Source organism: Rhinopithecus roxellana, chromosome 15 (assembly GCF_007565055.1).
Source record: "Rhinopithecus roxellana isolate Shanxi Qingling chromosome 15, ASM756505v1, whole genome shotgun sequence".
NCBI lineage: Eukaryota > Metazoa > Chordata > Mammalia > Primates > Cercopithecidae > Rhinopithecus > Rhinopithecus roxellana.
In genome coordinates, this window is record NC_044563.1 from 37,845,216 (window position 1) to 37,862,340 (window position 17,125).

Sequence of the window (17,125 nt, forward strand, 5' to 3'; positions counted from 1 at the left end):
GGGGTTTCACCATATTGGCCAGGCTGGTCTTGAACTCCTTCCTTGTGATCTGCCCACCTCGGCCTCCCAAAGTGCTGGGATTACAGGTGTGAGGAACCGTGCCTGGCTGATATTTGTCTTTAAACACCATATATTTTTTGGATGACAGGGTCTTGCTCTGTCGCCCAGGTTGGCTGGTGAAATTTTATAGTGAGTCTTTATTTTCTCTTCTATTCGTAAGCAGCTCATTTTAAAAGCTAATTGGGAAATGAGAAGCTAATCTGGGTTGTTCAATTCAATCATAATAATTACAATTATTTACTGTCATCTGTAATATACCTAGAAGACTCCCTCAGTGGAGGGATGAATGAATTAAGACAGCATTTGCGTAGTAGTAAGAAGTGAAAAATAAAAGTGAGAGAAAGGAGCAAGATCAGAGTCACTGAAGATGTTCAAAGATTCAGTGGATAGGTCACTGAAAGCTGAAGAGAAGTAACTGTCATCATTTGGGATGTGGTTCACTGATAACAGTTCCTAAAAAGGGAAAGTGACATAATGAAAGTAACACCTTACTGTTATCTTTTCATGCCATGCAGGAAAGCACCATTTCCTGTTTTCCTACAAAGGCAGACAGTACAAAGCTTGCAGTTAGTGGCTCCATCTTAAAAAATCTATTAAATCAAGGTGTGGGGTGGAAACAATGGAATAGTAGTAACAAGACAGACCTTTCTAAAATGGAAACAATCTGGGCCAGGCGTGGTGGCTCACGCCTATGATCCCAACACTTTGGGAGGCCAAGGTGAGAGGACCGCTCAAGCCTAGGAGGAGTTCAAGACCAGTCTGGACAACACAATGAGACCCTGTCTCTACAAAAATTAAAAAATTAGCCAGTGGGGTGGTGCATGCCTGTAGTCCTAGCTACTCAGGAGGCTGAGGTGGGAGGATCAATTTAGCCTGGGAGGTCAAGGCAGCAATGAGCTGTGGTTGCACCACTGCACTCTAGCCTAGATGATAGAGCAAGACCCTGTCTCAAAATAGAATAAAATAAAATTGAAACAATTTGAATCTGGGAATGATTCTGAGAAAGAGAAAAGGCGTCCCTGGTATCCAGGAGCTGACCAGACACTATCAGGTAGGCCCTGGTGTTCTGTTAAACATCAACAATTCCATGGAATGCCAATCTCAGAAACGGCCACTCTGTGACCATGATAAAGAAAAAAAAAAAAAATGAGACCCTTTGTAACCACATCTGAACACAGACAACCATGAATATTGTCTAAACCACAAGAACGGCCAAGCATTCCCTCATCCTGGCTAACAGGAGTGACTGCTGCTGTTTTACCAGTTACAACTTTAGCTTCACTTCCATTCATACCACCTCCTAGATAAGAACTTTTCAGGTACCGAAACAGAATTACTCCTGCTTCCTGACAACATCCAATACTAATAATCAAAAAGCCCTGTTTCCTTGAATCCTTCTCCCAATCCCCTAAAACAAGCGCAAATCCTATAAGTCCTTTCTAAATAACCATTTACTGAGATGCCTCGTGGTTGCCCATGGTACGCATTCCCCCTCACTGCAACAGGTCAGACACTCAGCTTTGTTCAACTATAGGTGTGTTCCTCGTAGTCTTTAGCTAGAGGATATCAACGAGTAGAATAAAAAGAAAATGCAAATATCCATTGTGTAAATAAAAAAGAGTGATGCGGGGGCGGGGTGGGCTAGAGCAAGAGAGATGAATAGAAGCTTCCACCAACTGTCCTCATCACAGGAACTTCAAAGTTGGCAACTGAGGTGGGAAATTAAAGAAAAATAAAATTAAAAAGAAAGAGAAATAAGCTTTCCTGTATTAGGCTGACTTGTCCCAGAGGCAGCAACAGGCACAGCCCAGACCCAGGAAAAGTCTTAATAATATTATTTAATGTGCTCTGGAGACTCTCCCTCCCAGCACTTCCTCAACATGGGGAGAAGAAAAACAAGTTTTCCTTTGTTTTATGGTATGAGTTTATAGATTCTTGTTCTCTGTAACTAATAACTTCAATTATTCTTTTTTTTTTTTTTTTTTTGAGACGGAGTCTTGCTCTGTCGTCCAGGCTGGAGTGCAGTGGCGCGATCTCAGCTCACTGCAAGCTCTGCCTCCTGGGTTCACGCCATTCTCCTGCCTCAGCCTCCCGAGTAGCTGGGACTACAGGCACCCGTCACCATGCCTGGCTAATTTTTTTGTATTTTTAGTAGAGACAGAGTTTCACCGTGTTAACTAGGATGGTCTCGATCTCCTGACCTTGTAATCTGCCGGCCTCAGCCTCCCAAAGTGCTGGAATTATAGGCGTGAGTCACAGTGTCCGGCCAAGTATTCTGTTTTATCTAAGAATTACAATGAAGGTCATGAGAAGCCTAAGCAGGCCTGAACTACAGCTGTCTGGCCACCATAGTCAAGGTTATGAGATAAACCAGTGCAAGGCTCTTCAGAGCAAAACTAGATAATGGACATCAGGACTGCATACAACGGTTTATGAACCTGTTACAATTTGATTAACTGTCTTTGTCCTGCCCCTGTATCCCTGCTTTCACGCTGCTGTAAGCTTGCTTCGAGCTAGCCCACCCTCTTTTGTGAAGTGTGTATAAAAGCCAAGTACTGTCTTTGTTCTGTGCCCAGTCTTTGGACATTGAGTCTGCTGGGTCTGAGTGCACTCAATAATAAAGACACCCTCCTGTATATACCCCAAGTACTGTATACATCCTCCTGTATACACTCTCTCTGGTCCTCCTGTATATACCCCAAGTACTGTATACATCCTCCTGTATACACTCTCTGGTCCTCCTGATTCCACAACAGCAGCTATATAAAAAAGTACCTTCATACGAACCAAAAATCAGGTGAGCAATCACAGTACTTGGTTTTCACTTCATATCACTGACAGAGGCACTGAAGAGGACAGCAAAGACAGTCTTGAAATGCCAACACCACCCTTCCCTCATCTCCAGACAGTGGCCACATGGTGCGGAGAGAGAATCTGCATGCTTGGGGGAAGGACAGCCCAGCCATTCTGGGACTTTGCATTGGAACTCAGTGTGGCCAGCACCAGGCAGAACTCAGCAAATGCCCATGGAGAGAGCATTTAGACCAGACCTAGCTAGAGGGGAAGTACCCACTCTAGCAGTTGGAAGTTGAGTTTTGGCAAGTCTTGTCACTGCGGGCTAAATTTAGTGCCCTGGAGTCCTAAATAAACTTGAAAGGCTGTTTAGGCCACAAAGACTGCAACTCCTAGGCAAGTCCTAGTGCTGTGCTGGGCTCAGAGCCTGTAGACTTGGAGGGGTCACACGACCTAGTGAAAACCAGCTAGGGTGGTGAAGGGAGTGCTTGTGCCACCCCTCCCCTAATCCCAGGCAGCACAGCTCACAGCTTCAAAAGAGACCCCTTCCTTTGGCTTGAGGAGAGAAGGGGGAAGAATAAAGAGGACTTTGTTTTGCAAACTGAATACTCACTCAGTCACAGAAGAATAAGACACTGGGTGGATTTATGAGGTCCCCATACTAGGACCTAGCTGTTGGATGACATTTATAGACACATCCTGGGCTAGAAGAGAACCTGCTGCCTTGAAAGGAAGGATCCAGTCCTGGGCAGGACTCATCACCTGCTGACTAAAAAGCCCTTGGGTCCTAGCAGTGGAAGCCAGGTAGTATATGCCATGGGCCTTAGGTGAGACTCTGAGACATGCTGGCTTCATGTGTGACCCAGCATATTCATAGCTGTGATGGCTATGAGAAGAGACTCCTGTTTGAGAAAAGCAGAGGGAAGAATAAAGGGGACTTTGCCTTGCAGTTTAGGTACCAGCTTGGCCACAGTGGGGAGTAGCACCAAGTGGGATCTTAGGGTCCCCGATTCCAGGCCTTGGTTCTTGGATGCCATCTCTGTTGTGAGAAGTCAGGGACTCTGAACGGAGGGACCGGCTGAAGCAGCGGCAGAACCACATAAATCGTGAAGATTTCATGGACATTTATGAGTTCCTCAAATTAATACTTTTATAATTTCTTACGCCTGTCTTTACTGCAATCTCAACATAAATTGTGAAGATTTCATGGACACTTATCACTTCACCAATCAATACTCTTGTGATCTCCTATGCCTGTCTTTAATCTCTTAATCCCGACATCTTCGTAAGCTGAGGATGTATGTTGCCTCAGGACCCTGTGATGATTGTGTTAACTGCACAAACTTGTTTGTACAGCATGTTGTGTTTAAACAATATGAAATCTGAGCACCTTAAGAACTAGATAACAGCGATTTTCAGGGAACAAGGGAGATAACCTTAAAATCTGGCTGCCTGTGGGCTGGGCAGGACAGAGCCATATTTCTCTTACTGAGGGAAGAGAGAGACCCTCTCTCTTAGTGTTTTATATTGTTTTATACTCAGTACCTGTTTTAAGAAAAAAAACAAGAAAGTGAAACCAAAGACAGGCAGCCCGGCGCCACGCTCAAAACCAAGCCGGGGCCTGTCTGGCCTAAACCTAGTAGTTAAAAATCAACTACCTTGTATAGAAGAATACTGTGAAACTCCCTGTTCTGTTCTGTTTCACTCTGACCACCAGTGCATAAAACCCCTGTCACATATCCCTTAGATTGCTCAATCAATCATGACCCTTTCATGTAAAATCTTTAGTATTGTGAGACCTTAAAAGGGACAGAAATTGTGCACTCGGGGAGCTCGGATTTTAAGATGGTAGCTTGCCGATGGTACCAGCTGAATAAAGCCCTTCCTTCTACAACTCGGTGTCTGAGAGGTTTTGTCTGCGGCTCATCCTGCTACATTATTACCGAAAACGGGCAAGAGAAATGTTGCTGAATTCTTTCCCCAGTAAGGAATATTAATAGACAGCCACAGGAAAAGACTGCATTCCCAGGGTGGGGCCTCTAAAATGGCCGCCCTGGGATTGTCTGCCTTTATGCAGTTGTAGATAGGGATGAAACACGCCCTAGTCTCCTGCAGCACCCCCAGGCTTGCTAGGATTAGGAAATTCCAGCCTGGTGAAGTCTAGTCAGACCGGTTCTCTGCTCTTGAACCCTGACAATGCATGCACAGCAGGACATGGAAGTTCATTAGTGATTCTAGTTTTACCCTGACCTGCTGCCTTGTGATCTTTTGCTGCCCTTGAAGCATGTGATCTCTGTGACCCATACCCTATTCGTGCACTCCCTCCCTTTTGAAAATTGCTAATAAGAACTTGCTGGTTTTACGGCTCAGGGGGCATCACGGAACTTGCCAACGTGTGATGTCTCCCCCGGACACCCAGCTTTAAAATTTCTCTCTTTTGTACTGTCTCCCTTTATTTCTCAGACTGGCCAACACTTAGGGAAATAGAAAAGAACCTACGTGAAATATCGGGGGCTGGTTTCCCCTGATACTGAACCTACCCTGGGTCAGAGAGGTGGAAGCCCACTGCCCTGAAGAGTCCCGTGCCTGACAGCATCCACAACAAGCTAACTGAAGAGCCACTGGGCCTTAAGCGAGTATCAGTGGTACCATGACAGTACTCTCCATAGGCCTGTGGTGGTGGTGGACAAGGGGAGACTCCTTTGCCTAGGGAAGGGGAGGGAACAGTGGAAAGGACTTTGTTTGTGGTTTTGATGCCTGCTTAGCCACAGTAGAGTACCCGATAGAGTTCTAAAGATTCCAATTTCAGGCACTGGCTCCCAGACAACACCTCTGGATTTGCCCAGGGCCACTTGCCTCCCTGAAGGGAAGGATATAAGATGAGCTGGCTTCACCACCTGTTGACTGCAGAGCCCTAGGGCCTTGAATGAAGGCCTTGATGGTAGGGAGGTAGTGGTTGCAGTGGGCCTTGGGCAAGACCCAGTAGTGTGCTGGTTCAGGTCTGACCCAGCACAGTCCCAGAGATGATGGCCACAGGGGTGCTTGTGTCACCCCTCTCCCAGCTCCAGGCAGCTCAGCACAGAGAGAGAGAGAGAGAGAGAGACTCTATTTGTTTGGGAGACAGGAAGGTAAAGAATAAGTCTCTGCTGGGTAGTCCAGAGAATTCTTCTGGATCTTATCCAAGACCACCAAGGCAGTACCTCTATGAGTCTGCAAGAACTACAGTGTTACTGAGCTTGTGGTATCCCCTAATGAAGACATGGCTGCAGGGACCAAAAACTTAGATCACAACACTGAAGTCCTTTTGAATACTCAGAAAACTGTACCAAGAAGGATGGGTACAAGCAAGCCCAGACTGCAAAGACTGTAAGAAATACCTAACTCTTGGCAGGGCATGGTGGCTCACGCCTGTAATTCCAGCACTTCGGGAGGCTGAGGCAGGTGGAACATGAGGTCAAGAGATTGTGGCCAACATGGTGAAACCCCGTCTCTATTAAAAATACAAAAATTATCTGGGCGTGGTGGCATGTGCCTGTAGTCCCAGCTACTTGGGTGGCTGAGGCAGGAGAATTGCCTCAACCTGGGAGGCAGAAGTTGCAGTGAACTGAGATCATGCCACTGCCCTTCAGCCTGGCGACAGAACACGACTCCGTTTCCAAAAAAAAAAAAGAAAGAAATACCTAACTCTTTAATGCCCTGGTACAAATGAACATCCACAAGCATTAAGACCATACAGGAAAACATGACCTCACCAAACTAAATAAGGGACAAGGGGCCAATCCCAGAGACACAGATATGTGACATTTCAGACAGAGAATTCAAAGATAGCCGTTTTGAGGAAACAAAGAAACTCAAGATAACACAGAGAAGGAATTCAGAATCTTATCAGACAAATAAAATGAAGACAGTGAAACAGTTAAAAAGAATCAAGCAGAAATTCTGGAGCTGAAAAAAAGCTGAAGAATGGATCAGTCTCTTAATAGTAGAACTGATCAAGGACAAGAATGAATTAGTGAACTTGAAGACAGGTTATTTGAAAATGCACAGAGGAGACAAAAGATAAGAGAATTAAAAAGAATGAAGCACGCCTACAAGATCTAGAAAATAGCTTTAAAAGGGTAAATCTACGAGTTATTGGCCTTAAAGAGAAGGTAGAGAGACAGGGAGAGAAAGTTTGTTCAAAGGGATAATAACAGAGAACTCCCCAAACCTAGTGGAAAATATCAATATTCAAGTACAAGAGGAATAGAGAACACCAAGCAGATTTAACCCAAGGAAGACTACCTCAAGGCATTTAATAATCAAATTCCCAAAGGTGAAGGATAAAGAAAGAATCCTAAAAGCAGCAAGAGAAAAAGAAACAAATAATATACAATGGAGCTCCAATGTCTGGCAGCAGACTTTTCAGTGGAAACCTTACAGGCCAGGAGAGAGTGGCATGACACATTAAAAGTGCGGAAGGAGGCCGGGCGCAGTGGCTCAAGCCTGTAATCCCAGCACTTTGGGAGGCCAAGACGGGCGGATCACGAGGTCAGGAGATTGAGACCATCCTGGCTAACACAGTGAAACCCCGTCTCTACTAAAAAATACAAAAAAACTAGCCGGGCAGGTGGTGGGCGCCTGTAGTCCCAGCTACTGGGGAGGCTGAGACAGGAGAATGGCGTAAACCCGGGAGGTGGAGCTTGCAGTGAGCCAAGATCCGGCCACTGCACTCCAGCCTGGGCAACAGAGCGAGACTCCGTCTCAAAAAAAAAAAAAAAAAAAAAAGTGCAGAAGGAAAAAAACTTTTACCCTGGAATAGTATATCTGGCAAAAATATCCATCAAAAGTAAAGGTGAAACAAAGACTTTCCTAGACAAATAAAAGCTGAGGGATTTCATCAAAACCAAACCTGTCCTACAAGGGATAATCAAGGGGGTTCTTCAATCGGAAAGAAAACAACATTAGTAAGCAATAAAAAATGATCTGAAGGCACAAAAATCACTGGTAATAGTACACAGAAATACACAGAATATTATAAAACTGTAATTGTTTTGTGTAAACTGATCATACTTAAACAGAAAGACAAAAAGATGAACAGATCAAAAATAATAAGTACAACTTTTGAAGATATAGAAAGTACAATAAGACATAAATAGAAACAACAGAAAGTTAAAAAGCAGGGACACAAAGTTGAAGTACAGGGTTTTTATAAGTTTTCTCTTTGCTTGTTTATGCAGTCATTGTTAAGTTGTCATCAGTTTTAAATAATGGGTTATAAGATATCATCTGCAAGCTTCAGGGTAACTTCAAAAACATACAATGGATACACAAAAAACAAAAGGCAAGAAATCAAAACATACCACCAGAGAAAATCACCTTCACTAAAACAACAACAACAACAACAACAAAACAGAAGAAAAGTAGGAAGAGAAGACGACAAAATAACCAGAAAACAAATAACAAAGTGACAAAAATGAATCATTACTTATCAATAATAACATTCAATGTAAATGGACTAAACTCTCCAAGCAAAGGACATAGTGTGGCTGAATGGCTAAAAAAAAAAACAAGATCCAATGATCCAATGATCTGTTACCTACAAGAAATACACTTCACCTATAAAGAAACACAGACTGAAAACAAAAACATGGAAAAAGATGCAAATGGAAACCAAAAAACAGCAGGAGTAGCTATACTTATATCAGAAAAAATAGACTTTGGCCAGGTGTGGTGGCTTATGCCTGTAATCCTAGCAGTTTGGGAGGTCCAGGTGGGCGGATCACCTGACGTCAGGAGTTCGAGACCAGACTGGCTAACATGGCGAAACCCCATCTCTACTAAAAATACAAAAATTAGGCCGGGCGCGGTGGCTCAAGCCTGTAATCCCAGCACTTTGGGAGGCCGAGATGGGTGGATCACAAGGTCAGAAGATCTAGACCATCCTGGCTAACACGGTGAAACCCCGTCTCTACTAAAAAATACAAAAAACTAGCCGGGCGAGGTGGCGGGCGCCTGTAGTCCCAGCTACTCGGGAGGCTGAGGCAGGAGAACGGCGTAAACCCGGGAGGCGGAGCTTGCAGTGAGCTGAGATCGCGCCACTGCACTCCAGCCTGGGCGACAGAGCGAGACTCCATCTCAAAAAAAAAAAAAAAAAAACAAAAAAAAAACAAAAATTAGCCAGATGTGGTGATGCATGCCTGTAATCCAAGCTACTTGGGAGGCTGAAGCAGGAGAATCGCTTGAACCCAGGAGGCAGAGGTTGTAGTGAGCCAAGATCCTACCTCCATACTCCATACTCCAGCCTAGCCTCGGTGACAGAGTGAGGCTCTGTCTTAAAAAAAAAAAAAAAAAAAAAAGAAAAAAAAAGACTTCAAGACAAAAACTATAGAAAGAGAAAAAGCAGGTCTTTATATAATGAAAAAGGGTTACTTCAGCAAGAGAATATAACAATTATAAACATATATGTACCCAACACTGGAGCATCCAGATATATAAGGCAAATATTATTACAGCTAAAGATATAGCTAGACCCCAATAAAATAATAGCTAGAGATCTCAACATCCCACTTTCAGCATTGGACAGATCTTCCAGACAGAAAATCAACAAAGAAACATTGGGCTTAATCTTCACCACAGACCAAATGGACCTAATAGATATTTACAGAACATTTCATCCAATGGCTACAGAATACATAGTCTTCTCCTCAGCACATGTATCACTGTCACAGACAGACCACATGTTAGGCCACAAAACAAGGCTTAAAACATTAAAAAAAAAAACAACAAAAAAACCAAAACTCAAATAGCCCGGGGTGGTGGCTCACGCCTGTAATCCCAGCACTTTGGGAGGCTGAGGTGGGCGGATCACTTGTTCCTGGGTGGTCAGGAATTTGAGACCAGCCTGGCCAATATGGTTGAAACTCCATCTATACTAAAAATACAAAAATTAGCTAAGCATGGTGGCACATGCCTGCAGTCCCAGTTATTCGGGAGGCAGAGGCAGAAGAATTGCCTTAGCCTGGGAGGTTGAGGTTGCAGTGGGCCAAGATCGTGCCACTGCACTCCAGCCTGGATGACAAAGCTAGACTCTGTCTCAGAACAAAAACAAAAACAAAAACAAAACTGAAATAATAACACTTATCTTCTCTGACCATAGTAGAATAAAACTAGAAATCAGTAACAAGATAAAAACTATACAAACACATGGAAATTAAAGCAGTATGCTCCTGAATGACCAGTGGGTCAATGAAGAGACTAACAAAGAAACTGAAAATTTTTTGAAACAAATGATAATGGAGACACAACATACCCAAACTTATGAAATACAGTAAAAGCAGTACTAAGAGGGAAATTTATAGCTATAAATATCTACATAAAACAAGAAGAAAAACTTCAAATGAACAACCTAAAAATGCATCTTAAAAAACTAGAAAAGCAAGAGCAAATCAAACCTAAGGTTGGTGGAAGAAAAACAATAAAGATCAGAGGAGAAATAAATGAAAGGGAAATGAATAAAATAATGCAAAAGATAAAGAAACCAAAAATTGCTTTTATGAAAAGATTTTAAAAATTGACAAATCTTTAGCCAGACTAATTATAAAAAAAAGGAGAAGACCCAAATAAATAAAATCAGAAATGAAAAAGGAGACATTATAACAGATACCGCAGAAATTTAAAGGATCATCAGAGACTACTATTAGCAACTATATGCCAAAATTGGAAAACTAGAAGAAATGAATAAATTCCTAGACACATACAACCTACTGAAGTTGAACCATGAAGCAATCCAAAACCTGAGTAGACCAAGAACGAGTAATGAGATCAAAGCTGAAATAAAAAGTCTCCCAGCGAAGAAACGCTCAAGGTACTATCACTTCACCGCTGAATTTTACTGAACGCTTAAAGACAAACTAATACCAATCCCACTCAAACTATTCTGAAAAACAGAAGAGGAAGAAATACTTCCAAACTCATTCTGCAAGGCCAGTATTGCCCTAATCCCAAAACCAGACAAAGATGCAATAAAATAAAATTTACAAGTCAACATCTCTGATGCATACGGATGCAAAAATCCTCAATAAAATACTAGCGAATCGAATTCAACAACACATTAAAAAGATTATTCATTATGACCAAGTGGAATTTATCCCAGGGAAGCAAGGATGGTTCAATGTATGCAAAACAAACAATGTGATACATCCTATCAACAGAATGAAAGACAAAAAACACATGATCATTTAAATGGATGCTGGAAAAGCATCTGATAAAATTCAACATTCCTTCATGATAAAAACCTTAAAAAACTGGGTACAGAAGGAATATAACACAATAAAAGCCATATATGACAGACCCACAGGTAGTATCATCCCAAATGGGGAAAAACCTGAAAGCCTTTCCTCTAAGATCTGAAACACAAGGATGCCCACTTTCACCACAGCATTTTTATATGCCAAAAGCATATCACCTGAAAAAGAAATCAAGAAAGTAATCCCATTTACTACAGCTACAAAGAAAATTAAATACTTAGGAATTAACGAAAGAAGTGAAAGATTTCTACGACAAAAATTGTAAAAGATTGATGGAAGAAATTAAAGAGGACACACAAAAAATGGAAAGAGATTCCATGTTCCTGGATTGGAAGAATCCCAACATTATTAAAATGTCCACACTATTCAAAACAATCTGTAGATTCAATGCAAGCCCTATCAAAATACCAATGACATTCTTCATAGAAATAGAAAAAAAATCTTAAAATTTATATGCAACCACAAAAGACCCAGAATAGCCAAAGCTATCCTGAGCAAAAAGAACAAAACTGGAGGAATCTACCTAACTTCAAATTATACTACAGAGTTACAGTAATCAAAAAAGGATGGTACTAGCATAAAAATAGACACACACAGATCAATGGAACAGAATACAGAATCCAGGAACAATTTCATATATTTACTGTGTACTCAGTTTTGAGAAAGGTGCCAAGAACATACATGGAGGAGCAGAGAGTCTCTTCAGTAAATGGTGCTGGGAAAACTGGATATCCATATACAGAAGAATAAAACTAGACCACTATCTTCTCACCATATACAAAAATCAAACCAAAATGGATTTAACATTTAAATTTAAGATCTCAAACTTGAAACTACTAAAATACAACATTGGGAAAACCCTCCAGGTCACTGGTCTGGGCAAAGGATTTCTTGAGCGATACCCTACAAGCACAGGAAACTAAAGCAAAAATGGATAAATGGAATCACATCAAATTAAAAAGCTTTTGCACAGCAAAAGAAACAATCAACAAAGTGAAGAGACAATTAATAGGATGGGAGAAAATGTTTGTAATTACCCATCCATCTGACAAGGGATTCATAACCAGAATATATAAGGAGCTCAAACAACTCTGTAGGAAAATATCTAATTACCTGATTAAAAAATGGGCAGAAAATCCGAACAGACATTTCTCAGAAGAAGAAATACAAATGGCAAACAGGTATATGAAAAGGTGCTCAATCAACACCAATGATCACTAGAGAAATGCAAATCAAAACTACTTTGAGATATCCTCCCAGTCCAGTTAAAATGGCTTTTATCTGAGACAGGTAATAATGAATGTTTTGCAAAGATGTGGTGAGAAGGGAACACCGCTGGTGGGAATGTAAATCAGTACAACCACTATGAAGAGCAGTTTGGACGTTCCTCAAAAAACTAAAAATATTGCTACCATATGATTCAGCAATCCTGCTGCTAGGTATATACCCAAAAGAAAGGAAATCAGTATACTGAGGAGATATCTGCACTCCCATGTTGACTGCAGCACTGTCCACAATAGCCAAGATTTGGAAGCGACCTAAGTGTCCATCAACAAACAAATGGATAAAGAAAATGTGGCACATACCACAATGGAGTACAATTCAGCCATAAAAAGGAATAAGATCATGTCATTTGCAATAACATGGATGGAACTGGAGGTTACTATGTTAAGTGAAATAAGCCAGGCACAGAAAGACAAACTTCATTAGAGAGTAGAAAAATGAGTTATCAGAGGCTGGAAAGTGTAGTTGGGGGTCGTTCAGGGAGTGGGGATGGTTAATGGGCACAAATAAGCAGTTAGATAGAATAAAATCTAGTATTTGATAGCACAGTAGGGTGACTATAGTGAATAATTTCATTGTACATTTTGTAATAACTAAAACTGTAATTGAATTGTTTGTAATAAAGTATAAATGCTTGAGGTGATGGATATCCCATTTACCATGATGTGGGTATTATACATTGTATACCACTATCAAACTATCCCATATATCCCATAAATAGGTACACCTACTATGTAGCCACAAAATTAAAAATTAAAAAATAATCTGTTTTATTTTAAAATGTCAAAAATTATAGTTCACTGAAAATTATATCCTTTACAGTTATTTTAATCCACAATTTAAAGAGGAGATGTTGAAGTTAATTTTTTTATAAACTGTCAAAAGAATATCCCTTTCCTTCATCTCTCATTCCACTCAACTATAGATACAAGTAAGATATCAGTTATCTAAGTAGATGTACAGCTAAAATAAAAATAAATCTGCCTATAAAATGTAACTTCTCTCTTTTTTTGAGACAGAGTCTCGCTCTGTCACCCAGGCTGGAGTGCAGTGGCTTGATCTCGGCTCACTGCAAGCTCCACCTCCCAGGTTCACGCTATTCTCCTGCCTAGCTGGGACTACAGGCGCCCACCACTACACCTGCCCAATTTTTTGTATTTTTAGTACAGACAGGGCTTCATGTTAGCCAGGATGGTCTCAATCTCCTGACCTCATGATCTGCCAGCCTTTGCCTCCCATAGTGCTGGGATTACAGGCGTGAACCACTGTGCCTGGCCAAAATGTAACTTCTTAAAAGATGCCTTACAACTAATAAAATAGTACTACAATTATGCTTTGTAGGATCAGTACACAAATTATATATAAAATATCCTCTGTTTTATATATATATATATATATATATATATATATATATATATATATATATATATAAATTCAGAAGTGAGAGGATTAACATTGGCTGTCTTTGGGTGTTAAGATGAAGTGATTTAAATATTTTTCCTTGTAATTATCTTTATTTTCCAAATATTTAAAAATAAACATAAATGAGCTTATTTAGAATGCCCACAGATAGAATTTTTAAAATATTTAACAGTACTTAATTAGATATGGATTGTTACAAATAAGCTTAAACATAAAATTTACGGATGCTGCCAATTGTATAAAACTCACACCTTGATAAACTTCTTACTGGTATTTAGTAAAGCAATTTAAAAGCAAAATTACTCATTTAATGACTGTATAGAACAATATAGTAAGGGTGCATCATAATGATTCCATTAACAGGAGTAACTAAGGTTATTTACCATTTTTCACCATTACAAATAACAAAATAATAATATCTTTCATCCACATATCCTTGTGCGTACAATTCTACTTTCCATTTATTTCTCACCTGCTTCATCATAGTCATCACCACAGACATTCTCTTGGCCAACCTGTTGAAGACAACTAAATGGATCACAGGTCAGTGGGCTCCCAAAGAAACTTTGTTCTCGGCTTATTGAGACTCTCAGGGGGTCTCTGTCTTGATAAATACCTGGTTTACCTGGGGGAAAAAAAATTTCCACTTCAGTTTCTGGAACTATTAATAGCTAGAACTAAAGTGCCAATTTAGATTATGGGTAGAAATCTAAACTCTTAAAGACTTAATGTACATAGCAAGAAAAGAGTAATTCCTTATCTTTCACAGTCAAGCTTTTACATTATTTGTACTCAATTTTACTAAGCTTTTAATGATGCTGCTACCTCACCACATCAGATTATGCCTCAGTATTGACTAATCACAAAGAAAATTCATAGAGAATTTACCAGCCATTATAACATGCATTCACAATTTATATATAAAGTTCAAAAATAATCACAACTAATTTGTGGTATAAGAATCAAGATATGGTTTAGAAGACAGGGGATAACTGGGAAGGTAAAAGAGAAGTGTTTACTGGGTTCTCTAATGTTCCACTTCTTGACCTGGTGGTGTTTACATGGGTGTGATTATTACAGTGATAAACCACTGAAACAAACATGATTTGTGCACTTCTTTGAAGGTTATATTTTGATAAAGCATCCCCCCAAAAACTGGGAATTAAGGGCGCTAGGCACTACTACAAAAGGAATACATGCAGCAGGAAACTAAAAACAGAACATTTAAGACTAGGTACTTGGAAGAGTTATATTCCTCTCCTGAGATCCCTGTCCATCAACAACATCTCCAGAGGAAACTAAAGGTTTATTCTCTGGAGAAACCGAATCTGAAACACTCTGGGGTCCAGGGGATCAGGCACAGAAGGGAGGCAAGAGTGGAAGGGGGTGACAGAATGCCATAAGGAAATCAGAGGGCATTAAAACAAAGTCTGTATCCTCAATCCAGATATCCTAGGTCTGGCTCAATAATATCAACAGTCAGGCTTATATCAAGCTTAGAAGGTATTTCTCTGAATAAACTAAACTTTCCCTCAAGGAATGGAACTACAGATACTAAGGTAAGCATCCTCTCTACAAAGCCATACTTTTTCCAATAAAGTCCAACAGCACATATGGCCCCTCACCCTGACAAAACCTCCAACTGGCCTTTTAGCACCCCGTTCAAATATGAAGCTATTAGAGGAAAGGTTCTAAAGTATAAGACAGAGACAACAAAAATGAAAGAACTCAAACAAAAAATATAAAACCCCAAACCAAAAAATCCACTATAAATATTTGAAGTAGATATTCTGCATCCATGAAACAATAACAGGATGCTATAAAAAAGGAAAATAATCAGAGAAAAAGAGTAACCTTTTAGAAAGTACAATTTGATCAAAAGTTCAAAAGAAAAGTCAGAAGACAAAATTAAGAAAATTTGCCCAGAAAACAAAACCCAAAGAAAAAGAAATGAACTACAAGGAAGAGGACAAAAAATGGAAAGGTCAATATAGATCAGTATTTCTCAACCTTATTTTTATCATCCCTTAAGGAGTCTTTTTAGACTTTTCCTTTTCAAATTGCATCTACCCCCATTCAGTTTTAATAACCACAAATATACTGTATATCTGTTTATGCATATTTGTGCTTTGTACATATAAATAGTAAAAGTTTTTTTCGCCTCCCCAAGAACCAATTTTTATCCCTGTAGGGGGAAAAACACCCTTGTTAAGAATGCATAGCATGGCCCATAAAACTTCCAACAAAAAGGTGTTCCACACAAAGAGAAAATAGTGCAAACTACATTATATTGAGAGGTATTTAACTTAAGTAATAGAAAGTGGAAAGACAGACACTCTAAAAAAACTTTAAGCAAATTAAATAAAGAAGACAATTTACTACACGAAAAAAAAGTTTAGAAAAATAAAATATAATCACATAATATACTAATGAATTCAGCAGCGAAAAAGGTCTATGTATCACCATAATGATAATTTAGCTTAATTTTTGCTTAAACCCACTGTAACTATAGAAGTAAATACAAGAAGAAATACTTAAAAGACTTTAAAGTAACTGCCTCTGGTGAGTGGTATTAAAGGGTGTGTAGGGGGCAGGAAGAACTGCTGTTTCATGTTATACCTTTGAGCGCTATTTCCCTTTTTAAATTACTTGCATGTAATATGATGATACAAGTATCACCCTAAGAAGTATGGTAAAGGCTATGATGAGACCAAGACTTCATGAGAAGGAAATGTGAATAAGTTTACCAAACAAATGACACTTACTAAGTCTTGGGAGGAAGAGAAAGATCATGAGGGCCCGGTAGTTCACCTACTGGGGGTTTTGGTAGGGATTTTAGTTCATCTACCTAGGGATCTTGACTTATTTAGACTTATTCCTAGACTTAAAAGAAACTGCTGCAGTCTCAACCCCCTGAGCTTAGGTAAGTCTCCCACCTCAGCCTCCCAAGTAGCTGGAACTACAGGCAAGCGCCACCATATGGGGTTTCACTGTATTACACCAGGTTGGTCTCAATCCTCCCATCTTAGCCTCCCAAAGTGCTGGGATTACAGGTGTGAGTCACTGCACCTGGCATACCTCCCTTAATTCTTTCAAATGCTCAGAAACACAGGTACAATATTTTATAGCTGAAGATCAAAACAGCTAATATTAACATTACAGCTTTTTTTTTCAATTACTATACTAATGAGGATACAACTTCTAAGTACCTTTCTATTGACAAAACTAATTTTCCCCTTTAAAAAATAATTTATTTTGATAAATTTGATTGAGAAAAT

General features: G+C 40.0%; 1 protein-coding gene across 4 annotated transcripts in view; it reads right to left on the minus strand.

The window, feature by feature from the left end:
* Positions 1 to 17,125, minus strand: part of CEP295 (centrosomal protein 295) — a 71,290-nt gene that overhangs the window by 11,348 nt on the left and 42,817 nt on the right. For all 4 annotated transcript variants that reach the window (XM_030917393.1, XM_030917392.1, XM_030917390.1 and 1 more), the window contains exon 18: positions 14,320 to 14,472. In XM_030917393.1, the coding sequence (XP_030773253.1) occupies positions 14,320 to 14,472 (153 nt within the window). The remainder of the gene's footprint in view (positions 1 to 14,319; positions 14,473 to 17,125) is intronic.